The sequence below is a fragment of the Bacillus rossius genome, chromosome 12 (assembly GCF_032445375.1).
Source record: "Bacillus rossius redtenbacheri isolate Brsri chromosome 12, Brsri_v3, whole genome shotgun sequence".
NCBI classification, from domain to species: domain Eukaryota; kingdom Metazoa; phylum Arthropoda; class Insecta; order Phasmatodea; family Bacillidae; genus Bacillus; species Bacillus rossius.
Genome location: NC_086339.1, coordinates 2,427,323 through 2,454,404, shown reverse-complemented (window position 1 = coordinate 2,454,404; position 27,082 = coordinate 2,427,323). Strand labels below are relative to the sequence as shown.

At 37.3% G+C, this 27,082-nt stretch overlaps 1 protein-coding gene across 3 annotated transcripts in view; it reads right to left on the bottom strand.

Annotated features, from left to right (window-relative positions):
• Window positions 1-1,582: 1,582 nt before the first annotated feature.
• The window catches only part of LOC134537348 (serine/threonine-protein kinase Genghis Khan), an 82,596-nt gene continuing 57,096 nt past the window's right edge, over window positions 1,583-27,082 (bottom strand). For all 3 annotated transcript variants that reach the window (XM_063377690.1, XM_063377689.1, XM_063377691.1), the window contains exons 22-32: window positions 23,468-23,754; window positions 22,636-22,779; window positions 20,531-20,666; window positions 19,181-19,425; window positions 17,757-17,937; window positions 16,381-16,569; window positions 14,961-15,146; window positions 13,514-13,613; window positions 12,404-12,666; window positions 10,714-10,877; window positions 1,583-6,320 (exon numbers count right to left, since the gene is read on the bottom strand). In XM_063377690.1, the coding sequence (XP_063233760.1) occupies window positions 6,198-6,320; window positions 10,714-10,877; window positions 12,404-12,666; window positions 13,514-13,613; window positions 14,961-15,146; window positions 16,381-16,569; window positions 17,757-17,937; window positions 19,181-19,425; window positions 20,531-20,666; window positions 22,636-22,779; window positions 23,468-23,754 (2,018 nt within the window). In that variant the 3' untranslated portion in view covers window positions 1,583-6,197. The remainder of the gene's footprint in view (window positions 6,321-10,713; window positions 10,878-12,403; window positions 12,667-13,513; window positions 13,614-14,960; window positions 15,147-16,380; window positions 16,570-17,756; window positions 17,938-19,180; window positions 19,426-20,530; window positions 20,667-22,635; window positions 22,780-23,467; window positions 23,755-27,082) is intronic.

The following is a 27,082-nucleotide window of genomic DNA, read 5'->3' as shown; positions in this document are numbered from 1 at the left end:
GTACGTAATTTAGCCAGTTGTCTAGAAGTGTTTTTTATTTTGAAGGGATCTATCAACGTGCGGATGGGAAATTTAGTACCTACAGTGCTTTGAGGATCTAGTGCACCCTTACTGGCCTCGGTGAGTGTAAAAGTACAGTAAAAGTGCAGTGATGGAAAAAGTTAGCAAGTTCGGTGGACAAGAAAGCTCGCATACGGAGATTCACTCAATTTTAATACGAAATAAATTTCACAAGAACGTTCCTGAAAATGAAACGAGTTTCCAACTTCGCAGTTGTTTGTGAGCGTGGGCGGAGTAAATGAAAGCGTTGGACGGAGATCGCACCAAGCCTCGTCCTGGTTCTTGCTCCGCGCAAGTGACCAGGCAGTGACCTCGGCGTGCCATCGCGCCGTGCTCTGCCCCCAGCGCAGCAGAGAGCCGTGCCAGCGCTGTCGTCCCTCTGCCCAGACACTGCTGGAAGAGGCTTTGAAAGCTACCGGTTTTTAATTTCAAACCATGCCATTTATATGATGTACTAGACATCTATACAATGCTGGGAAAAAATATAGAAGGTGGATAACACCGTTTCCCTAACAGAGAAAGGTTGTCGAACACTAAGTATGGGGGGGGGGCAGGAAAAAATTTGAGAGTATTGACTAAATTTCATTATTTAGCTTAAAATTGTTGCATTAACAATCCATATAACATCAAAGTGTGGCATCAAAAATCAACTATTATCATGAAGTTAATCAGCAATTTTAATCAAAACTAATTCAAATCAAAAAAATGTACTATTTAATATATATTGAAGATTTAAGATGAATTACGACAGAATAAAAATAACACCGAAAAGTGAGTCAATACATCATAAAACCACCACAATACACTTTCAATAAACAAATTATAGTATTGAAACAAATTTTACTCAAATAATACAAATTTTTATTAAATAACATCTAAAATAAACTTTTTTTTCCAGATACGCACTTACCCGAATAACTCCACACACTTTTCTGTAAAATGTGCATTGAGAAAACATGGCGCGTGGCTTACTAAAAAGTTGAAAACTTTGAATGGCAACACTGCATAACACAGGCTCCATCAGCTCCAAGGTTGGCTAACATGCTGTGGTTTGAAAGTGTGTTTTTGGGTGAAAAAGATGCAATGATTATAGATTTGCGGTTGCTATCACCTACAGTTGCTGAAAAAACCTATTTGATTTAAAAAAAATAAAAAAATCAGCAAATGGGAAATTATACTACACGAAAAAAGTAGTAGATATGACTGGAGAAAAAAAAAAAAAAAAAAAAAACAACCTGTATTTGAATGATGCTGATATTGCAAACAAACAAACAAAAAAAATCTGTTGTATGTGCTTGAACCGCAGTTCCTGATTTATTTCATTTACATATAATCTTAGTGCCGTATCATTGATTTTGGATATTCTGGGTTGAGATGTTAGAAGCACTTCACTGCAGGTAACAAAACAGCTGCAATCTGTAGCCATTTTATATTTAAGTTGTTTGCTGATGCTCCAGGGTCGCTGTGATTAGTTACATACTTCAAGTGAATTGTGAATTGAAATAAATGAAAAATACAATAGTAACCTTGGGATATAATATTTAATTACCAAAACATGTGTCTTCGCAAATAATTATCGACATACTTTTTTTCTGTTTTTTTGTGAAATAAAAGTTCAGTGATGAATGAAAATAAAAAAATTATTATCCAATATCATAGTTCTTGAAACTATGGTCATATTTAATAAACAGTGATGATAAATGCCAAAATGATAGACTACAGACATGAATAGTACTATGAATGTGTAATATTGACATCCTGAAACACATCACAATAAAAAAAATAATAAACTGCAGAAAGGGTTTCATTTTTTTCAATATTAACAAAGGCAGGAAAATATCAAAAAACCAAATGTTACACCTTCCAAAATTTAGTTAAATTTCATTATATTTGAATACTTTATTTGTCCATTTTATAAGCTTTCTTGAGGTACTTCAACCACATGAGGTTTTTCAGAAACAGTACAAATTTAAATGTGCCCATGCACACTGTATGAAATCAAAAAGTTAAATGTTATTGGTAAAATTAATTTAAAAAAAAAATCTGATGATTCCATAAGTGAGTAAAAACATTAAAACATCAGAGGTGAAGAACAAAATCACATGAGCAAAAACAATTAACAACATATAGAAATAAAGTACAAATTAAAACAGAAATAAATTACTTTGTTAACTTAAGTTACATTAGACATCCTCCAAATCAAACGAAAGATGTTAAAAGCAGGTACAACTCTTGGTAGGGGCAACATTACTTATCTACAGATGACCACATCAACTATGACTATTGCAAAATGATGTAAATTATATTTTCAATTCCTGGAGACAAGATGTGATATAGAGAGAGAATCGAAAATTCAGTTTGAATCAAAATGCATTTGGAATACTTGCAAATACCAAAGTTTCTGCGACCGGCCGAGCCACGCGCAGATTCACGAACGTGTCCACAGCTGCAGACAAAACTGTTGCCCCCACCAAGTCGCAGTTGTGACAACGAGATGACACGGGGACAGGAGAGTTCAGGTAAGGGTGACAGCCCACTCTCGCGTCCACACACACACACAGGCACACACACGAGACGCTGAGCTACGCTACAGTCTCGAATCCCGTTGCCACACATGCCAGGTCGGCGAGCCTGCCAACCACGGAACAACACGCAGACGTGCACAAAGTACAGCCAGACGTCTCTGCTCGGTGACAAAACATTAATTAATAAACACAGCCACGTAATGTGATGGAAAACCAAACTGTGATACGTACGCTTGGTCGATGTGTCGATCGACGCTAACGGGAACGTACTGACCTAATTCTAACGGTGGCGGAGACAGAACACACCAAATGCCCTTTCCCTGCTCTTTCTTGACTCAACATTTCACATTTGTTCTGCTTCCGAAACAATGTCACAACGCTTGTCCACATAGGCCTTTCTCATAACAAGAACAGTATAGGTATGTACAACATTGTCAACTGTTTTAGTTACATCTATAAGACTTTAATTAATTCAGCATGTAAATAAAATCCCTGTTTCTAAGATATTGCTCAATTCCTTAAAGAGTATTTCACAAGGGAAAATAAAAAAATGGTAACATGTCTCTGACTTTCATCACGACTGACAAAATATTTGTGGGGGTGGTTGTGCAGGTACAAAAAAATACCCACTAAGCATTCGTACAAACTGCCAAATGCAACATATTGTAAAAGAGTATGTATGTATGCACTTTCCTATATCTTGAGCAAAAAAAAAAAATATATATATATATATATATATATATATTCAGGTTGACTATTGCTCCAAAACAAATATTTAAAAAGATGTAAATGTTGGCAAGTTTCCAATGTAAGAATAACACAGATTTTATTCCTAATAGAGTTCATTTTTAAATTTATAATGCTCAGCTGGCAAAGGTAAGCACATGGCTTTGTTCCAGAGAAGGAATGGAAAAACTTGCATTCCAAACTAATCCTTTACCACAAAAAAACTGTAACACGGTAAAAGTCTGTTTCAAGCTATGCAGCAACACCAATGATGAATCTATGAACTGCAACTACAAGACATGCAAGAAGGAATACGGGATGATAGCATCCAAGCTAAGATTAGTCGGGGTTCTAAACACTTTACTCTATCCAAAACAGTGCATTTAGACAGACATCATCGGCCTATCCAAGAACAAAATTCTACGAGATGTGTGAGGCAATTTACCACTGGAAGAAAAGTAGTGCTTACTTCAGCTGTTTCCAAGCTGTCTTTGTAGGCAAGTGATCAAAGTGTTGAGATTCACAGAGCCAGAATAATCTTTGTTCACAAAGTAAACACAAACACGTCAACTGCATCCAAACTACAGCTTAGGCCTTAGGGTCAAAAACCTAACTCTACAATAAATTAAAAAAAGCAGGGCAAAACTAGGGACCTTCGTTCACGACCAGTGGCCGGGCCAATCCTGCCGTTGCCTTTACCGTTCCACTTTTCTCCTCCTTTCACTTTGGCAGAGGTTAAGGTGGGATTCAATCACATGACTCGTGAAGAAACAATAGACAGGTGTTCCTCAGTTTTTGAGCCTTGACAAAAATTTGTGGTTAATTTATACTATCAAAACTTTAAACAGAAAAGCAGTACTGGCTAGAACTGCCTGAATTTGAGAGCTACTGGTTTTTTTTTTTTTTTTTTTTAATTATTCCATCTGCCAAGGATGACTACAACTGTAATATTATTAACAACTCTAACCATCTCAGAAAATTTACTTATGTATGTAGTGACCTAAAAAAGTTACATACACAAAACCCTAATTGGAATTAAAGCCACTGGGAAAAAAAAGCACACATTCAAAATGGTGCAAAATGCCTCTCAATTACGAGCGGAGAGTGTTTTTTTGTTTTAAACAATAAAAGACTGAAGGTAATAATAACGTAAGAAACAATAACAGAAGTTAAGGATTGAAAAAATGTAACGCAAGTGCTTACGTTCCGTTACATGATAAAATACCTTATTTAAGAGCTTTCTGTGCATAAGAAAGAAACTGCAATAATTCAATTCACAATACAGCACCCTCACACAGCAGCGAAGTCACGCTTCTACAATCACCCCGGTTAGCACCATTGCTACTGCGTCCCTAATACTGCAAACACTTTCAACGTTTTCACAAGAAGAAATTATGAGCAAAGGTAAGAAGACAAGGTCACAAACTCTTTTCATTAACTAAGAATTATTTGATGCACATTGATAAAAGTCATACATTTTCATGGGGGAGAAATAAGTGCAGTTTAAAATACCTAAAAATACACACACACATATTATAAATCTGCACCAGCTTGTATTAATGTTTAAATGAAGAAAAAAAAGAAAGAACAATTTTATGAAATCATTAAATATTAAAAAGTTCATGTTAAATAACTTGTCTGAAATGAAGCTTGATATATTGCAATTATACTGCGGATCTAATAACTCAATATTCATCATTAATCTATAAAAAAAATATATTTTTTTTTTTTTAGAATAATTTACCCCAATTACATTTGCATCTTCATACAGCAATCATCATGACTTAAGTTTGATTTTAATACTTTGAATAGTTACTTTAAAATAATGTAAATATAAATATTGATATCCCTACAATGTGTCATTGCGTAATGACGGTTTCTACGTACACCCATGCATGACGCATCATCTTCCATACCGAGTGACGCACGCGTTTCAACTTGTGGCAGTCACGAGTTGATATTCCTCGGGAGTTCTCCAAGAACGACCGCTAAGATAATAGGCACGAAACTTATTACTGTAAACAACCTGATAAGCTATACTTTGAGTCACCGCGCACATCCGCGGAGAACCACTTCACCAAGAAACACAAACACGCATCACTTATCCTACATGTTAATAAATATAAATATTATAATTTTATTTGTATTAAAATTTCATTAATACCTAACTACTAGCATCACATTGCATCTGGAACACTCATCTCAAACGTCAAAAGAAAAACACACATTTAGTAATTATTCTACTAATTAACATCCATACAATAATAAATAATGTTCTTTTAAGAGTCCAGCTTCAAAGCCCGCCAACTAGCATACAACACAATTTAAATACATACGATTCTGTTTGGTTGTACCTTCGCATAAGTAGTTCATCCAACGATGACACACTTGCATAATAAATAAAAAAAAAAACATTATTACACAGCAAAAAAATAAATATCTCACCAGCTTCGCCTTCTCATTTAAAAAAAAAAAAAATCAAAAAAACCTTAAGCCCTATGCAACATGAAATTGCTTCCTGAAATAATTAAGTACGTGATAATACAAACAAGAAATTTTGGTACAAAAGATGCTACAAGAGATTCAATAGTAAAAAATACTGTGGTAAACACTGTCCATAAATTGAACATTTTTTTCCATAAATAAAGAGACGCAACACAAATTGTTATACAAAGAAACCACTCACACACGTAGGCACGCACAATAAAACTTTCATAAAGAACTCTACGAATGTGACTTTTCTTTTTTTGGATTCACCTCTCAACGTTTCGATGTTCATTTTATTTTTTATACACACGTAGTGTATCTGGTTAAATGCTTTATTCTGAACGGTAGCACTGGTGGCGGGTGGCAGGTGGCAGGTGGCGTGGAGGGGAGGGGGAAGGCCTAACTGTCGTAGCTGGAGGACCCGTGATCGTGGCCGGGACTGGGCGGGGTGCTCGGGTTGCTGCTGTTGTTGGAGGCGATCGAGTGTCGCGGGCTGCCCCCGATCATCGTTCCCCCGGGCTCCTGCAACACACGATCATGCCGTGACTGGCCACTACGTTCCACGTGCACAGCCTTCCTCGCACACCGCACTTCCAACCGTGCAAGACCAGACGAAAACTTTTTATGCAAGTCTGAAGGGCTTCCAAGTAGAGACGGGCCAACGAAATCCTCAAAAACACAGCAAAACCCTTAGTATTCGAATGATTCAAAGCGAGGGGAAAAAAAATTAAACCGAAAACCTCTGAAAGTTACTACAGTAGAGCACCCCTCAACCGTAATTCCAACAAACGGAACTCCCGATACCCAGAACTAATTTTCCAAAAAATATTAAAACATTACAAATCACCTCCAAAACATTTCCGCACTGGAACGAGGCGTTTTTGCTGACTGTACATGTCTTGTACGTCTGTCAGAGAGCTAATTACAGCCAGTCTTTCCCGCGCATTGCGTAAATACACCGCTGGTTTTCGTGTCAGACGTGAATTACTATAAAGATGTTTATCCTATAAGTAGTTTTATTGTTTCACCATGTCAAGTAAACGGAAAATTCCGGCCGGCCCGAGAGTCTGTACACCGACTCCCACTATACACGCTGACACACGTGATAGCGAGTAACAATTATTTCCAACGTGTGTTGCTTTCAGTTTGTAAACAATAATTTAGTGTACACATATGTATTATGTACATATTTATACGTTAATATATGGTTAAACAGTCTACATTTACCTGTATTTCTCTATCTGTGTTTTTAAACGAGATGCTTTAAGTGTTATTCTTGTGTATGTGAAATGTAAACTGTGCGTGGCAGTGACTATACACTCTCTGGAAGTGTGAATCACTAGCACGTCAACACAGAAGTAACACAACACTGCAGCTGTAGTCCTATTTCCTCCCCCGAACCCTTTCCACCGTCCTCTTCGCTCACGCACGCACCCACCCACAGAGATAAGAAACACGTGCCTGCCAGCTTGCTTGAATGAAGGTCATTCAACCGGCCGGGAGGCCGGGCCCTACCGCAACTCCCCTTAACCGGAATTTTCCCATAACCGGAATAGACCTCCCCCTGATGATTCCGGTTGAGAGGTGGTCTACTGTACGTAAATTTTTTTCTTCACACATATCCTGTAACCATTCCCCCAAGATATTGTAATTCAACGTGTAACTATATAAATAATATTTCAATATGAATGGATTCTGGAGAATTAGTTTATGAAACAAAAACATTTAAAGGGTTGAATGTTTCTACACCATAGTTAACATTTTTTTATTTTTGGTTCATTATTTTATTTTGGAGCATTGAGACCTAAATTTTAATTCAGGAAAATTGGGATTTGGCCAATCGCTACTTTGAAGTCTATTTTTATGGTAATTTCCATCATCCAATGCCAACAAAAAGTATTTTATATCACATGTGGATAAAGTTAGTTATGCTACTTCTATAGTCAAGACCAAGTGATTGCATTTCTTGTACTGAGTTGCCAATATTTTACTCAATTTTCATTACTGAAAAACTGACACATCTTAGTGAAACCTCTATTTAACAAATCTCAAGGGACCAAAATTTGTTGTGTTTGTTGTAAAGGGGTTTGTTAAATGGAGGTTTTGCACGATATATTTCTAGTCATCATAAACCTTCACATAAATGGCTAGAACTGTCTTTCTGACTGTTTAATACAATATGAGGAATTAAACATGAAAAAATACATAGAATACACTTGTTTAATGGCCAACCATTTGATGCTTGGAAATTATCAATTCCCATCCCCAGTGCTTCCTGGCGTGCCTTTTCTTGTAAAATCGGCCCAGAGACGTTGATGTTAGATGCCCTAGCCTCCATTAGCCAGTCAAACAGTATCTTGTCCAAATCATTTTTTTTTTTTTAACATACTTTCACACGTTTTTCACTTGTTCCTACCAGAGAAGCGTTGTTTTCGATCTGTTCCCGGTTGGATAATATGGTTGAAAGTGTAGACGCCGGGATGTCGCGACGTTTAGCTATATCACTTTTTTTCCACCTTCATCAACTGCATTAAAAATTTCTAATTTTATTTTAATGCCAATCTGTCGCCACTTTATAGGATTAAAATTCATTTTACAGTAGTACCGTATTGATTTCCGTAACTACGTGTGAAAATAAATAAACAACAGTGAAAACTGAACAAACGTATATTGTACTACACCATAGTTATAAATATTTGCGTGTGCGCATCTTTAACCATAGAAACGCAAAATACACTAGTTGTTCGTCTTGCCAGAGCGATGGTACAGGTGGTTTCCGCCACTAGCGCTAAATGTACCTGCCATTTTGAACAAAGTGTGGCATGTATACACGACGTGTGTTATCCATGATGCTTCGTTTATTAATTGTCTTCCGCGATGGTGCATATTATTTTAAGGTTATACGCACGTATTTTTAAGCAGTGAATGAAAAAAAAATTAGTGGATTTCTTGTAAGAGATGTTTATTTTTGCGTGTTTTTCAAAAGCGGCCGTTCGTTGTAAAGGGAATTTCACTATTTCGGAACAAATAAAATTCGGTATTTAGAGGTTAAAACAACATTGATCTTATGGCGGTTCGGCGGGACCAAAATTTTATTTCGTTGCATGGGGTTTTTCGTTAAATAGAATATTCGTTAATGGAGGTTTTACTGTAGTCAGAAACTGCTCTCCGTACATGGCCCCTCAAGTTGTATTGATGAGTACACAGTTCCTAAATACCTACTGACTCCTGCCATATAAACGGCGGATATCTATTTATGTTCGGAATATAAATTAAGTATTTATTTTTACTGGCAGACCCTCTGCTTTTACCTTCTACCCTTAACCACAGCATGTCTGTGGTGGCTTGTACATAATACGGCATTCCCCCACCGAGTCTATAAAATACCACCGATTTTTATGTTTTCCGCCATTTACACCTAATGCTTTAAAACTCCGTATACATCTGTCTTTTGAAAAATGTTATTTAGTGTTTATACTGCCAACTTATTACTGAAATAAACCAGCAAAACAAAATCAAGATGGTGTGGAGTAACACCCCTCGGGAACTCGGAAGGGGTAGCAAACCACCACCCTCATCTCTATAACACCCTTCCACACAGATACTTTTGAAAAACGTTATTTAGTGTTTCTACTGCAACATATTACTGAGAAAAACCAGCAAAACAATATCAAGATGGGTGCGGAATAAAAAAAAACCTGGGAACTCGGAAGGGGTAGCAAACCCCAACCCTCATCTCTATAACACCCTCCCACACAGATACTTTTGAAAAATGTTATTTAGTGTTTCTACTTCAACTTATTATTGAAAAAACAACCCAGCAAAACAAAATCAAGATGGTGTGGAATAATACCCCTTGGTGACTTGGAAAGGGTAGCAAACCCCAACCCTCATCTCTATAACACCCTCCCACACAGATACTTTTGAAAAATGTTATTTAGTGTTTCTACTTCAACTTATTATTGAAAAAACAACCCAGCAAAACAAAATCAAGATGGTGTGGAATAATACCCCTTGGGATCTTGGAAGGGGTTAGCAAAACCTCAAACTAGGGATGTGCGAGTACCCGATATTTTCGGGTACGGTTCGAATCCACAAGTATCCGAACCCGGAATCGTTGTACGTACATGGATTCGAACAGTATTACGAATATTCACAAAAGTTATAAATTAATTTAATACAGCTCAAAAATACTAGCAGTGAAAAATAAAATTAGGCTACTATTACGTTAGTATTTATAATATGATGTATCAAAGAAAGATATGTAAATTAAATAATTAACACAGTTTCATTAAAAGAATTTCGAGATTTCGAGAGCTTAAACTATAATTATGAATTTTGTTGTATAGCAAACTATAATAAAAAACAATTACATACCTACAAGAAAAAAACATCTTGGCTATTTAATAGAAAAAAAAGGTTTCGTTTGCTGAAACGTTTATAAAACTGAGATTTCCCTGTGGCGTGCAGTTTATTACGATTGAGTTGGATAATCGAATATGTTTTGGTTTTCATATTTTAAAGTGTTTATTATTATTTAAGTTTATATAATTATAAACATTTCAATCTCAGTGTAATAAATAATTGCCAGTATTTACAGTAGAAAAAAGAGAACACACATTTTTAAATTAATCAGTTATTTTTAATTATTCTGTGCTTAATATTCGGAAACGGATTCATATCTCAAATATTGCCAGGGATTGAAAATCAATGATTCGCACATCACTACCCCAACCCTCATCTCTATAACAGCCTCCCACACAGATACTTTTGAAAAATGTTATTTAGTGTTTCTACTGCAAGCTTATTACTGAAATAAACCAGCACAACAAAATCAAGATGGTGTGTGCGGAATGACACCCCCTCGGGAACTCGGAAGGGGGTAGCAAACACACAGACCGAGGGTTACGCTGACCTTGCCGGCATCGTGCAGCGAGGCCACGCTGCCCAGCGCCAGCGCGCCCCTCGCGCGCAGCAGGGAGTCCGTGTCGGCAACCGCGCCGTCGGGCGAGCGCGGCAGGGAGGGGGGAGTCACGGCCGGCCGCGGGGGCGCCGCGCCGCGCCGGCACGACGCCGAGCCTGCCACAAGCACGCCACACGTCGTCACAAGCAACGGAGCCAGCACTCTCCGCACGACGGAGCTCCGAGAGTACATAGTCTGATCATGTTCCGACTTTCTGTGTACATAGTATGAGCATGTTTAGTGTAGTGTGTAGTCTTCAGGGGCGTAGCCAGGGGGGTTTTAGGGGTTCAAACCCCCCCCCACCCCTTTGCACACAATCTTTAATTAATTTCTTATTCATCATTCACACAAATTTCATATTAAAATTAATAAAAAATTTTACCATTACAATATTTAAATTTAAGAACCGAAAACTGCTAAAATAGCACTATTTTACACCTTAAAATCCAAATTTTCCCGGGGGAGGACACCCGGAGACCCCAACGCAATAATACCGGGTGGGGGGGGGGGGGATGCTTCTTAACACCCCCCATACACAAATCCTGGCTACGCCACTGATAGTCTTTGAACATTTTAAACTTCCCGCCCTGCAGGGGCATTGTGGTTGGTCACACTGGAGTGGCCGGGAAGTAGGTTGGTGCACCTGTGCACAGGTAGAAGGACAAGTCAGATAATCAACATGGTTTGTGAGCGGACGTTGGTTACTATCGAGACTCGTTTAAATCAAACTATATTTGCTTACAAATGTTGCATCCGCTAATTATTTCAGTCCACATCTCTTCGTGCAACAAATCAAATAATTTTAATATTCAATTTCAAAATTAATTTTCATTTTATAGTCATCAAATTTCAAATGTGTGTGTAGCCAGACATGTGAGTATGATGAAAATACTTACAATAAAAGCACGATTGTGTCTGCAGTGTATCAAGACAGGTCTAGGTGTGTGTACAAGAAAATACTTAATTGGAAAATTGTGTTGAAAGGTTTTTCAGTGCGACACTTACGGTCCTTTTTAATCTTACCGTAGATCACAGAAAGGTTTATTTACGTGTTACTCACATTTGTTTAGAATGCCAGAAAAAAAAACTGATTTAAAATTTGATTAAAGTTCCAAATTTTTTTTTTGGGGAAAAGTTAGCCAAAATTACTTTAAAATGAAATCTCCAAATTTGCTCACCCATATTAGAAAATGTAACTAGTGTGGAATCTTATTAAAAAGTACATACTACACTTTAAAATCATTCTCACATTTTAAGTAAATATTTTTAAAACCTATTAAGTATATTAGAATTAATAATAGTTCAATATAACGCACTAATATTATTACTAAGAAAATTTATGATGAATTACGATAAAGGGGTAACAGGAAGGGGGGAGAGGGGGGAGGTGATGTGGCAGGATAAGGGGGGAGAGAAGGGGGGAGGGACAGGGGAAGGGGAAGAGGGTGAAGAGAGGGGGTGAGGGGGAGGAGAGGGGAGGGGTATGGGGAGAGGGGGGTAGAGGGAGAGGGGAGGAGAGGGGTGGAGAGGGGAGGTGAGTAGAGGGGGAGGGGATGTGTGACGAGAGGGGAAGGATAATGAGGAGAGAACCTGGGTTGCTAGTTGTACAGGACAAACGGCGACCAGTGGTGATGCTAGGTACCGTTGTGCGGCAGGAAGCCCTGGGGCGGGGCCCGGGGCAGGTGGGCCGACACGCGGCGTTGCTCCGGGGGCAGCCGGGGGGGAGGGTGGGCCATCTTGCTGGGCACGGGCGGGTGGAAGAGGCGCGCCGGGGGCTGGTCCGCCGTCTCCAAGGTCGTGGGCAGGTCCAGCAGGCGCTGGATCTGGATGCCGTCCCCGGGGCCCATGTGGCTGATGTGGTTGAAGTTGGTGGGCGCCGAGATCATCTTGGAGCGGCGGTCCATCCTGCCCAAACAACACCTCCAGCTACATTGTTTTCTTCGGGGCTAAAATTAGTTATGAAAGTTTCACAAACTGGGGCTATGACAAAATGTTCCATAATATTTGTTTGACCACACAAAAAGTGTTATCATAATAATTGTAATACTAGTGGTATTTATTAATTAAATAATTTTACTTAGAACAATAAAAAATAAAAAATTACACAGTAAATAAGCAAGTGTGGCTTACTAAGTAAATTTGGTAACCAGCATAATTATTAAAATGAGTTTTGAAGAAGAGCAAAATAAAATATGGGTTTGAAAAAATTGATCTATAAACCACTGGTTAAAAAAAAAAGTAACAAAAATTAATTAAATAAATATTTTGCCAACAGCAGCTTGGTATTTTAAAAAAGACCACGCAAATCACTCTACGGATGAAAGTGGCACTAGAAAGAGTGTATTAAAAATGGAATAAATATGATAATTTAAAGAATTTTCAAGTTCTGTGTACTTGAATTATGATTTACAATCCATTAAGTCTTTTTTCTTATACTCTGTTTGGGGTCACATTATATTTTGTTAAATAATGTATCTACCTACATACATGCATGTACATTATTTCAATAAGCCTAAGTATAAATGCAACTTTTTTTTTTACCACTATTCATTCATGCGTGTGACACTTTTGAGGTCTTTTGGCAATCAGTTTTGTATTTAAGTGTGCTTTGTATTCCAGTTCTTCAAATACTGGGGGTTGTTTTAAATCCAGTTGAATAGGATGCATACAATTTTGGAATTCAATAAATTATTTATAGGTTTGTAAATTAATTTCTGATCCCTACTCGACTCATAAAGCGAAATGGTCTTACGCCCTTGTTGTTCTGTGCCCTTCCCGGAGAGAGAACCTCCTCCTGGGTCGAGGGATGGGGCGGCCAGCGGCGTCAAACGTCGTGATGTTGATCACGTCATCTGAAAACAGCCAACAAGCATACCAACATCTAAGACTTTCTTGTTATTTACTTCTAACCTTTTCATTTTAAATTTTTTTTATACATTTATATAGAAATACTGTTAGTTTAATATTTTTAAAGTATTAAAAAATAAATTTTCACCTACAATATTAAAAAAAAAAAAAAAATGAGATGCTAACTAATAGAGGCCAGATTATCTGGTGAATAGTGATAAAACCAAAATAAAAGGGAATTAATTCAATACAGAACTAAACATCGAAATGGAAGTTAATAGCATACCAAACAGTGAAAGGAAGTCAATAACACCGTAGAACACCTAAATGCAGTGTAATTCTCAATTACCTCATTACAGCTATTAAAATAAACAATTAACTTATAAATCTTTAGTTTATTTGTTTATCTCAAAACCTTAAATGTTAGGTAAGTAAAATAAGTACAAACTAAGTAAAAAACTTTATTTAGTTTCTACCTACAATTTTTTTTACAGTAAAGTATATAAAATATGTATAGCTGATACCATACAGACATGGGTAAAAACTTACAGAATAACATCACAAGAAAAGGTACGTCTATAATGATTTTACGCTTTTAACATTGCATATTGATTTTAGGTATATTTCAAAGAAATACTACCTATTGTAGCCGTTAACATGGTGCGACTTCTGGAAAATTTTTTATATAGTTTTTCGTTTCACGGTCCAGACACCGCAAAACCATCATCAAATCAAAAGTTGCGTGCACGCACGTAAGAATTTATTAATAATCATCTTAATGTAACCTTAAACCCTTCAATAAAAAAACAAAGCCACATATTAGTGCAAGGAATGAAAAATAGTGTTTGAAGATCAAAAATAATTGCATAACTACCTTAGTAGTTGAGCAAATGATAAATCAATCTTTTTGAACATTGGTAAACATATAGGAGTTTAGAGAAGTTTCCAAAATATTAATAATATTTACTTATGCCTGTAGGGATATTTTTATTATTGAATGATGTTTTAGTTCCAGATTTTTGTTTAACTTGAGTCTCACCAATATATGAAGTATTGTTAAATGTAAACTTTTTAAGAGTCTTTCCACAAATCGTCGAATCAGTTGATCAACGTAATTAAGCTTAATACGTACTTATTATTACACGTGTTTTAATTTTTAATGACGATAAAGATTAACTCCACTTTATATAATGATGAAATTTGTTCCTTTATGAAACGATAAAATCTCGTCTATAGTAATTAAGTTGAGCACAAATCATGTGATCTATAGATATACCGATAGAATTTTGTTAAAAAGTTACACAACTTTAAGCGTGCACGAGTGTTTAACGCGCTCTTGCGACAATGCTTACTCTGGTGGATGTTGCTCAGGTAGATGATGTGGGGCAGGTCGTTGATAAGGCATATGCTCAAGGAACCAGACGTGTTCAAGGGCTTCGCCTTCTTCACGTTGATGGTCTGAACCCACTCCCCGGACAGCGAGTGGAACACGTCTACGTGAGTCTCGCTGTATATCAGCAAGTGGCCATCACAGAAACCTGCAGATAATAAAGAAAACACACATCATATTCAATGTACACACAAAACAAACATGTTATACTGTGAAACCTCTTGTTTTCACTTTTCAAGGGTGAGCTAAAAAAAAATTGTGGGAAGGTATAAAATGGGCAAAAATCTCTGTTACTGCTCTAATTACTGCTATGCACGCAGCTGCATTATTCAATGTTTTCAAAAAACAATCCATTCAATATTTCAATGTTTGTAATGTTTGCACAGTTAAAATAACCAATTGCCTATTGGACCATTTTTTAAACATGTTTAAATGGACGCGTTGCGAACACTGCAAAAATATTTTTTTGTGACATTGCCTGACTTTTCATTCAAACAAAACTACATGAAAGGAACTATTTACATACAATTATTAAACAGCATAAATTGATTTATCAACAAAGAACACTTAACTAATAACTTATAAATTAATGAAGTCTTCTTAAACCTCGATATATATACTTATTGAATGGTTTTCAGGTCTTTATAATTTTGATGTTTATTTGACCATCATATAACAAGAAAAGTACTATTTTTTAAATAGTCATAAACAATAATTAGTTCCCCACAATAGAAAATTAAATAAACTACAGTAGAAACAATTTCACGACCTCCTGAATTAAATTTGTCAGTGTCTTTAAAGTTGTCACATGATAACGTTCTGCTATGATCGTTTTCTTGAATTTCCTCGTGATCCCTGGAATGGGTGATGTTTAACCCGAAGTGGTATCAACGAAGGGTTCACATCGCGGTCAGTGCCAGCGCAGCGGCGGATTTACCAGCAGGCTGAGTAGGCCTGAGCCCAGGGCGGCAGATTTTCGGGGCGGCAAATTTAGGGACAGATTTTTTTTTTCTACCTCACAGAAATAAAAAATATTTATGCATGACGGTTTTTCTGTTCTCTGACGTTTTACAGACAGTCGTCTGCAACAAACAAATTTTGCCGGTGACTTTCCTCTCCCTTCCCTTGTCATTGTACGTTCCGTGAATCCGTGTAAGCACACTTCCCTATTCTAGAGAGTAAAGCAGCTAGTTCGCCCCCACCCCCCTCCCCCCACAAAGCCAGTAATCGGCCTCTGTGCCCTCTGCCCACATGATTGAGCTTTGATTAGCTCAAAAATATATACCCGAAAATTATTTTACGTGCAATTTCAACGAAATTGTCTGATTGTAAAAAATGATCTGGGACACGGCGGCCTGCACCTCGAAGATGTGCTCACTCACCCACGGCCTGAGGCACGGCCGGGTACATGACCTCGCGGTCGCGGGACTTGCGCCCCTGCGCGTCCACGTACACGCCCAGCGTCTGGAAGACCAGCAGGAACTCCCCGCGCGACAGCTCTATCGCCCGTCGTGCGTCCACCGCGCTGTAGGCCAGGAACCCCAGCAGCTGGTTGTCCGGGTGCACCAGCGCTGCCAACATGAGCGGGAACACTTACTGCGTGCATCCACAGTCGCTCCAGTCGTTCCAGTGCTAGCTGCGCACGTTTGAGCACGGTGAAACAAAAGAACAGCCAAAAGTGATATGAAAAAATTTAACTTTTCTGTGGCACGCACCAACTGGGGGTATTAAGAAAGTCTCTCACAGATCATGTTGAATTTTTTTTCTTCATTTTATCATCATTAGAACATTACTAGTAGTTAAGAGCTATTTTTTTTGGTTAATTTCAAGACATACACCTCTTTTGTATTTGTTGTTCTGTCATTAAAATTTTCAAACAGTTATTCACCAAATGTAATATAATGGGCGTAAAAAGTCGTATAAGTAATAATAGTTACGAACACTTAATTTGACTTTTTACATACCATTACAATTAATGAATAATTGCTCTAAATATACTAAAAAAAATCTATAAATTAATTAATCATTCCTACCAACAAAAGGAAAGAATTTTAAAGCAATCGCCAAGCAAAGTTGTTCCATCACCCCCCCCCCCCCCCCCAATTACCACTCCAAAAGAAATTCTGCACACGCTCCTGGAACTATGGTGTTACAATTTACAGAAAAATATTAGAACAAAGAAAAAACACAAATATTAGGTTATCTACTTTCTTTGTTAAACCTGGCCTTAAGCGTGGATTACATAGGGCCAGTTTACTAGCTACTTGTTAGCGACCCAACTTGTTCAACGAATCATAGTGACGAATTAACTTTCTTATCTTTGGTTCAGAAAACCGTTGAAAACATGTCTATTTTAAATTTTTTCACTATTTGCAACAAGCTCCAAACAAATTTTCGGCAGATTTCCTTAAAAATTTTGACTTTTTTGTTTTTAACACAAATTTTTCATGGTACTTCGAAAAGTGGCCATAACAGAGGTGGTCATGATAAATAGGGTCTTAAAAACAGGGTTTTGGTGAACATGTTACGATACAATTTTCAGGCAAATTGAGGTTGCACTGTAAATGTAAGGGGCACCAATTTCAAACATAAATTCAAGTACACCAACAAACAGTTAACAAATGCTTTGTTAAATACTTGAAAAATAAAAACACATCTGAAACAGCACAGCGAAAATCATGACAACTAGTAGATGTGGACATTGTGACTGACGTACACCCACGCCAGAGGGTTGAGCACATCTAAGCTCTGCACTCACACAACGGATGCTGATCCCCCATGATGCTGTAGATACTGAATCCAGACTGGTAGCCCACGCACAAGCGACCATCGCTGAAGATGTTCAGCGTCTGGGCTTGTGTGGGCAACATCACCTCACGTAGCCGCTTGTGCCGCGTCTTCGTGCGCGTCACCTCGTATATTATCACCTGCGATGTGTTCTGGGAAACAGGGGACGGGATTGGCTGCACAACACATGCTAAAACTCCCTTAGACCACAGCCGTGATTATTACTGTAGATGGACGACTCAGCGAATTTCTGAGTCGAGTCGAGTTTGATAATAATACCTTTGAGTCCGTGCTGAATTGAGTCCACACTTCATGATGTTTCAGCCAAGTCCTTAAAAATTTAGCTCAGCTTGAGTAATTATGGAAATTTTAATGTAATGTTTCTGGTGATTATGTTAATGTACCAATGGTTTAGTCATTTGTGTCAAAAGAACAAGTCAAGTATAACTATTGAAACAACCTATTATGATTTCTTTTAAAATTGATTATTTTATTCCCACTCGATTCTGGAAAACTCAGTTTACTTGAAGGGCATTGAAGTCAAGTAAAATTGTGTGGTTTAGCGAATTAAACACTGAGAAAATATTAATAGTAAATTTAACAATGTTTTTATTATTTAAAATATTTTCTATGAGAGCATATAACCACAAGGGACTATCCATAATAAAATTTTTTTGGAAGAGCGAGATAAAAAAAAAGTAACCTATATGAGGCTAAGATGTATTATTTAGAAATTTAGATTTATTTTTCCTGTAATATTATTCACACTTCTTTACATTTAAAAGGTCAGTGCTTATGATTTAAAATAATAAATAATACTCTAATTTGTGTATATCTTCAGTTATATAAACACTATTTTCGAAATTAAAAATTTACTGGTTTAAGAAAATGCAAAGCCTTTTATTTTTTTATATTGTAAATTTTCCATAATTTTACACATTTTCGTTATGGTTCCATGTACATCCCTCTATTTTTTATTTACTGTATTTTAGTCACTGCACGAAGTGGAAAGAAAAACACACACACCCATTTCACACATCCCCCCCCCCCCCCCCCCCCAAACAGTATGTTGAAGTAAAAAGTCACATTTTGGTGATTTTTAGTCAACAAGTCACAAACTCTTAAGTATACTTAGAATATGTAATGCATTTATAATCATTCGCAACTATGTTGGTAAATATGTTGGATAAATAAAAGAATAATGCTAGAAAAATTTAAGTATTTAAATTCAATTTTTAGCTAAGAGATTTTTGTTTCTTCTGCAAAAAGTGAATTCTTGACTTGTTACCTTTTACCTGGACACAGTCTCTTTGATTTGGAAAATATTCTATGCCCGCAAATATTGTGATATTCTATTCGCGTGTTGGAGGAGGGGAGGACAGGCGCCGCACGCACCTGCCTCTTGATGGCCACGCACAGGCAGTAGGCGAGCTGGGGGGAGCGCCGCGCCGCCCCCACGGCGAACGCCACGCAGCCCTTGGTCTCAGCCACCTTGATCCACTCCACGTCGTCGCCGTCCAGCGCCCGCACCGGCACCAGGCGCACGTGGCGCTGCTTGCCAGACAGCACCACCAGCAGCTGCTCCTCGGGCACGTACTCCAGCTGGAACACCTTCTTGCCCTCGCCCACGCGCGCCATCTCTGCAACAGGAGGGACACCGCTCCGCTCGCAGGCGCTCCCCGGCCCCCGTCGCTGCGCTCACATTTTACCCTCACGAGGACAGAGTATTTATTTCCCTGCATATAACGCTTCACGAACAGTGCATTTCCTGCTTATAACGTTCGCTTTATATATATTTCCAAAAAATAAAAAAAAATAAAAAAAAGAGAGAGAAAGAGAGAGAGAGTGTGTGTGTGTGTGTGTGTGTGTGTGTGTGGGGGGGGGGGTGTTTCCCCTTCTGTAAAGTCGGTTTAGAGATGATAATTTTTACGTGATAACGTCATAAATAAAACATTGATGAAAAATTGCATACTTTTTTTTAATTTTCAAATATTATTTACAGTTTTTTTTTTAAAAATTTAATTGAAATAATTTGTTTTTAATATAAACACGAACAATTAGTTAGAAAGCCCGCCTTAAACCTGTTTGATACTACAGAAGATTTTCCCCACACGGTGGTTGTTGGACGGTTCTTGCACGCTCGGCTCGGGCGGAACGTGACAAATTTTTTGTGCGTGCAGCCGGCGTTCATTGATTTATAAGACCTTACCACGTCAAAAAGTTTTAAAAACCTAACTATTTAAAACTCATCTCATTTGTAAAGATTAAAATGTTTAAAAGAGTACTTCATACTTTTTGTTCGTTTTTGTTTACAATAATGCTAGGCCATTGACGTTTGTATGGAAAAAACAAGTGTGTCAGAACACTAGTGCTAAACGTTGGTGCTGGAACGCTGTGTATTCAATATCGAAGGTACCTAACGTTTGCAGTTACGTGTCTGTTTGCATCCTTGTCTTGAAGGGAAAAAAATTTAGAAATCCTTCCATTCCCTGCCATTCTAGTGTTTTTTTTTCCAAAGTATGTACGTAGTCCTACAATATTTTGGTTTAAACAAAATAGTATACTCGAGTAGGGTGTAGTGGCACTAAATTATTTTAATGTTTGCAAACAGATACAATCACAGGCCTGAACTACTTCTTATAACATTACGTCCAGATCAAAAAAGAATAAACCTTTACAACATGCATATGTGCATACTGCGTATGCACAGATACATATGTGAGATACATACGCCAGTAAGCTCACCACATTGATCCAGATCCAAGCAGAAAAGACCCTCTTCTGCGCCAATGACTAGACGATCCGGATCGATGATTGCACCTGACATAGCATTCTTTATAAAGGCTAGCGTATTATCCAGCAGCTCCTTGGCTCGAAACACCTGCACAGCACAAACACTTCCACTCAGTCTGACTAACACGACAGACACAGTGAGCACGGAAATATATTTTCTCACATTTCCAAGGGTTTTTCGAATGAACTGGAAACCCAGATCACACATTCACGTACATTTTTAGCAGCAAGCATAACGCAAATAAGCACATTACAAACTGTTATAAAATTAAATTTTAATTTTATATATAAAACTAATTAACTAATTTCATATTCATTCAACATGAAAAAAAATGCACATACCAACAACAAAAGTTACATCACCGTGTTTTATCAAATAATCGTCACACGCGCATGATTGTCGCACCGTTATTTTAGGGCATAAAAATTTGGAGGAAAAAAAATTCTTGCATAAACTTTTGGTCCCCCTGTTATCAGAGCACTTTGTGTAGGAAATTTTCCCATATAAAACAATGCATTTTCAAGTTGAAAACTAATATACATTCTGATTACACAGCTTACTTATTTAATTAACACAAATACGAAGTTGTATGATGTGTGAATTTTCTTTTAAACATGTTTTCAAACATAATCTTATCTGTTCCTCTTTGTAGCCAGCGCTAGTTGGCATCATTCATGTTTGTTTATGTCAATTCCCATACAGAGCGTGTGCATGTAGTCGAATATCGATCTATTTCTATTTTCATTTGTTACTGTTGTCTTGTCTGTTGTACACATCAATGAAACTCAATCTGAGTGTTGATGTGCATATTAACAATGTACGTATAGCTAAATAAACAAATAAATAAAAATAACTTAATTATTGGTAATTGATAGGTACTGGCCAAATAAAGGAATGAAAACCTCAAACCACAATTTCGAGGTTTCTTTGGAGATAAAAATTGTTAAAATATGAAATACTGGAATAGAGGTTCAAGTTTTCTTTGAAGAAGCATTTGGTGCTTATGTATTAACGCCACCGCAGAAGAAGTTGCGCCAATGCGCCAATAAAGAGCAATCTTGTTGTTCGCACGCGCACGCAGTTATCTTTTGGATTCTGGTAAACGTAAGTTTAGGAAATGTAAATTAAGACAGCGTGATCAGGATTGAAAAAATAAATACTGTGTAATCATGTGAACGGTTGATCAGGTCAGGATAGCTACGTCATAAAATCATAATGCTTAAGCAACCATAAGAAATATTTTATAGTATTTTTTAAAGTAGCTATACTAACCCAACACACCATGTTGTTTAAATGTAGCTAACCTTACCTAACTGACCATTCACAATAGCTGCGGTGGCGTAAATACGTAAGAACCAAGCGTTTCAGTAATGTCTGATTCCCTGCCCATGTCCCGTGGTGACTGGTGAATTAAAAAATTTAAGGCTCAGCTTGTAAGTAAAACTTTTAGAGGCAGATACAAACTGAAATATGTGATGCTAATAACATCTGAATTAATAAGCAGTGGCCACAATTTATTTCCATCTCTTCCTTAAAACTGGTAAATATTTTTGGAGGTTGGGTTTAAAAATGAATTTATACTGAGAATCTTTTCGCTGCAATTGAAAATTATTAAAACTATTTAATAATTACATTTTTTTGACGTGACGTCTAATAAATCGATGAACGCTGGCTGCACGCACAAAAAAAAGTCCCACTACGGATGTGTCCTGTTTACGCATGCGTGGCATCTCTCTGGTATGTTGCGGACAGTACAGAGAACTCGGCCGGCACGTGGCGGCGTACTGGTTCGAGGTTATTGTTGTGCACCGCGCCACGGGAGTATACTCGCAAGGAAATGGCGTTCTTACAAGTACGTCTTATTTTAATTACTAGTGTAAATCAGTACATTTAAACAGTGTTGTGTGAGTATTGTTTTAGCTGTGTAACTAAATATTTATTGCTGGTATGATACTTTTTCCAGCGAAAATTAATTCCTATCATTAATTGAATTTATTTTTTAACTAAAGTTTACGAAAACAGGAGATGTGCAACGTGGAAGGGACGGCTAACTCACTGTTCGGTTGGGCAGGTTGTTCCTGTTGAGTATCCTGTGCAGCTCGCTCAGCGCCACCACCCACTTGGTCTTCTCGCTCTCCGTGTCGGCCAGCATCAGCGTGTGGTTGTTCAGCCCCGGGGGGTCCAGGCAGGACGTCGTCACCTGGCGGACAAGCGCTCCGCCCCTTCACGCTCCCCTCGACGTCGCTACAGATCTCCTCTCCAGCTACGAGGGGTGAGAAACTACTGGCGGGGGGAAAACTCACAGTTCGGCAATCTGCCCGGAAGGAATAAAGACAATCCCAGCTTCCCCCCGTCCCTATATAGGCGTGCAGTTCACAAGCAGAACCCTGCAATAAACTATCTTCCAGAGAGTACGACTATGAACTGAAACAATATCTGGGGGATGGCACACCAGAGCACGAAATTTCACCCTAAATTACCCATCACCGAGAATTTTCACGACTTTACCATGTTTTGAAGTGACCAGAAAGCTCTCTCTCACTACGTTCCACACATTTAATAAATCTTCTCACGGAAGAAGAAAGAAAAAACAAAGAAAACCTAATGACAGGTATGTAGTACTAATCTGTACTATACTGCAAACACCATGTAGATTAAAAATTTTGGTTTTCCTCAAGGCCGAAATATAACATTAAAACATTTATCATCCTTTGAGCCCCAAATCATTTGCACTGACGGAAGATAAAACAGGACCTCTCAGCAGCGCATACTGCAAACACCATGTAGATTAAAATTTTGTTTTTCCTCAAGGCCGAAATCACATTAAAACATTCATGATCCTTTGAGCCCCGAATCACTTGCACGACCTCCAGGCAATGTTCACTCACCCTGAAAATGCACGGCACGTCCTTCTTGGCGGCGTGGATGACGTCCGAGTCGCGCACCGAGCTGACGGCGAACTCCTCGTCGCGCATGTCCAGCACCTGGGACACGTACACCGAGGGCAGGGCGTTGCGGTCCGCCGAGATGTCGTAGAGGAACAGCTTGAAGTCGCACACCACCACGAACTGCCGCACCCAGCCCTTCTTCACCCCGCCCGTCCTGGGCACCTTCACGTAGCCCTCGTACGCCGTGCCGATGCCGCGCGTGGGGTCGATGCCCAGCGGCCGCTTGGCTGCAACCGAGCCCGCGCGCGAGATCCACTCGCAAACAAACACTCGAAACTCGTCATTCCCCTGGCCTGCGGGCTGATTACGAGCACACACTTTGCGTTATAAGTTGCGATAAATAACGAAGGTTTGCGAAGAATATCGCAGGAACCAGCAACGTGATTACGAACACATCGTGTTTCGTTAAACTTCGAATATTGATGACGTTGTGGCGGTATATATCGCAAACTTTGATTACGAGCACACTTTTCAAGTGATATTTATCGCACCGGAGCTACGTTATATATCACGGGCATTTCAAGTGGTGATACGAAGCGATTGTGAGGTAAGTGATATAATTACTCTTAAAAATAATGTCCTCCCGTCCTAAAAACGGCATTATAATCGCACATTATTGTTTTAAATATAGTCGAGTACGATGTAAAGCGATGAAGTTAAACGAAAACAATTGTTTTAGGTTAGCGTGTGTATATTTAAAACGCGAACATTATTTTTAAAGTGCTATTTCTGTTTATTAATTGTACCATGAAATCATTGTTTTCAATGCATAGTTTGTGTGGAATAATTATGAAGTGGTTTAAATACGATCAAAGTAGGTAAGAAGAATATTAATAAATGCTGTGTCATAGCTTATCAAATTAATCCTAACCTAAAGAGCGATATTATTTACACGCACATTATGAACTCAACATAGCTATAAATAGTTCAAATAGGCTACTTATGTATATTTAGTGTTCGGGTATTTGCTCAACATGCATTTTTGTTTAATCTGTGCGCTTGTAGACTTCAGACAGTAAATTGTATATTTCTTTATTTAGTTTCAGAAAGCTATTTCCGGCCTCCTTGTGTGTTCAATTGTGCAATACATTTTTCATTTGTGCTCATTCATTTACATATTGGCTCTATCACCTAAATGTGTTAACATTGGTAATTGTTAACAAGTGGGGCTGATCATAAAACAAATAACTTGATGAATAATTTATTTATGAATTCCCCTCCTTAAACAGGATGATTCTATTAAATAACATTTCGAGCTTTTATGTAGGGGAGGCGAGGCTTTATTATAAAAATAAGTTTATGAAAACGGTAATTTTGAGTTCCTATTATTAACCTTGATACTTATTTCTGTTGAGATATTTCAAGTTGTTATTGTTGGTTATGTGTGGTTAGCTACACTTCAAATACTGCAAACCTATTCATGTCTATAGTTGGTTAGGTTAGCTACATTTTAAATATTGTATAATGAGGTAAATATGGTGAAAAGCTACTTGTCCATATGTTTTTTTAAAATTATTTATTAGTTTTCAGACATTAATTCCAATAATTAACATAGGCTATCAATACTGTAACATTGTTTTACTAATAGAAAATTAAGCTTACCTCACCTAACCAACCATCCACACATATTTTGTAGTACAATTAATGTAACTAACCTAACTTAACTTACCATTCACACAGATCCACACTATTTATTTGTTATTTTTAATTCATCTAACAAACTTAATGGTGGGAATGGCTGGTTTGATTAGGTTAATTATAAATACTTGAAAGTAGTGTAGACAGTTTATTAGGTTATGGTAGTTATATTAAATATACTGTGAACTCATTTTAACAGTTTTTAAGAATTATATATTGTAACACAGCTAACTCTAACCTAACCAACCACACTACAGTTTATACCTATTATTTTTGTTGGTAACATAACTTAAGAAACAGTTCACAAAATCACACAGTAAGTATTTTTAATGTAGCTTACTTAAGCCAACCAATCATTCTCATGTCTAAATTTTTTGATTTACCTAACCTAACAAGCTATTAAAATGGCATATTTCTAGTTTAACTGCTTGAAGAATTACAACACACTCATGGAGAATTGTTGGAAAAGAAGTCGAAAAGTTAAAATTGTTTTTAGAAATTAAAGAAAAATGAATGCAGTTATGCGTTACATCGAGGAATATTAGCTCAATAATATCATCTTAAAAATTATTTTTATTAATCAGGCCCTCTTGTTAACAATTAGTAGCCTACCAAACTATATTACACTAATTTAGTTAATGTTTGAAAATATTTCAGGTTCTACACAATGGCCTTTGCTGCCTTTCTGCTAAATATCGAACTGGAGGAGAAGGCAGAGAAGATTGTTAAGAAACCATCAAAATCCCTTCGAATTGCCAGATTGCACCCTCATAGCAGTTGGAAAACCTTATAAAATGAAGAAACATGAAGAAACGAGCTATGCAATTTAATAAATACTTTGTTATCAAGTTTGTTGCATTTATTAAAGAAATTGTGAAAATAAGTGTTCACTCATTTCCATGTTTGTATACAAAAAATTATTTCTTAACACAATATTTTCTCATAATTGGCAATTTTAGCACATGCCTCCAGCATGCCTTTTAACTTTTCTTTAAGTTCTTTGATGCCTTTTTAATCAAATTGCTGGTTGCCATTTCAGAAGCACATATTCCCAATGCTTCTCATCAGCTGCCAGCTGTCTTTCTTGAATGTTGTTTATCAGCTGCCAGCTATCTTTCTTGAATGCTGCTCAACTGATCTTTTTTTATTATTTTTAAATTGTACTATTGATCATTATCAGTATGAATTGTATAGGTTACACTAGGTATCATAGATGCAGAGTTATAATAAAGGAGGTGCTAATAACAAAGTACAGATTCTATAAAGTATGCTGACTAAAAGAATTATCAAGGTTTTTCCAGTCAAAGATTTCACAATGCTTGTATATAACCATTCTTTACTTTTTTTTTGTGTAAACAAGATATAACATGGAAGAATTTCATTAGACTAGCTGACTATCAATGCAAGTTCCAGCAGGTACAACTGCTTGTTGTTGCCAGTGAGCCCATTTGTATACAGTATAGACATTGTTTCATGTGGACGAATATAAAAAAAAAATATTTTGAACTAATTTTTATTATTGTAAGTTTAGAATCAATGTAGGTATGTTTATTGAGACTGAGACAAGTACAAACAAATTAAATGACACACATTGCATTTAGCTAGATAATTCAGGAACAAATATTGACTTACTTAGTATGATTCATCTTGCGATAAAGTTTGGTACAGCTCCATTCCTTGCACCTCCCCAGTCAACACTCTGCATCTTATGAATTTTTATCATCACTCACTGTTCTTATCTTTCTATTTATCATCAGAATAACCAATAACCATTAAATCTGTGCTTAGATGTGTGTGAACATTAAAATAAGCAATTTTTGAGCTAGTATTTAGAGATCAAATCATATGTTTCTTAAAATATGTGATGAAGCATTTGAACAGCTTATTTAACTATATTAAGTAAAATTTAACTTAAAT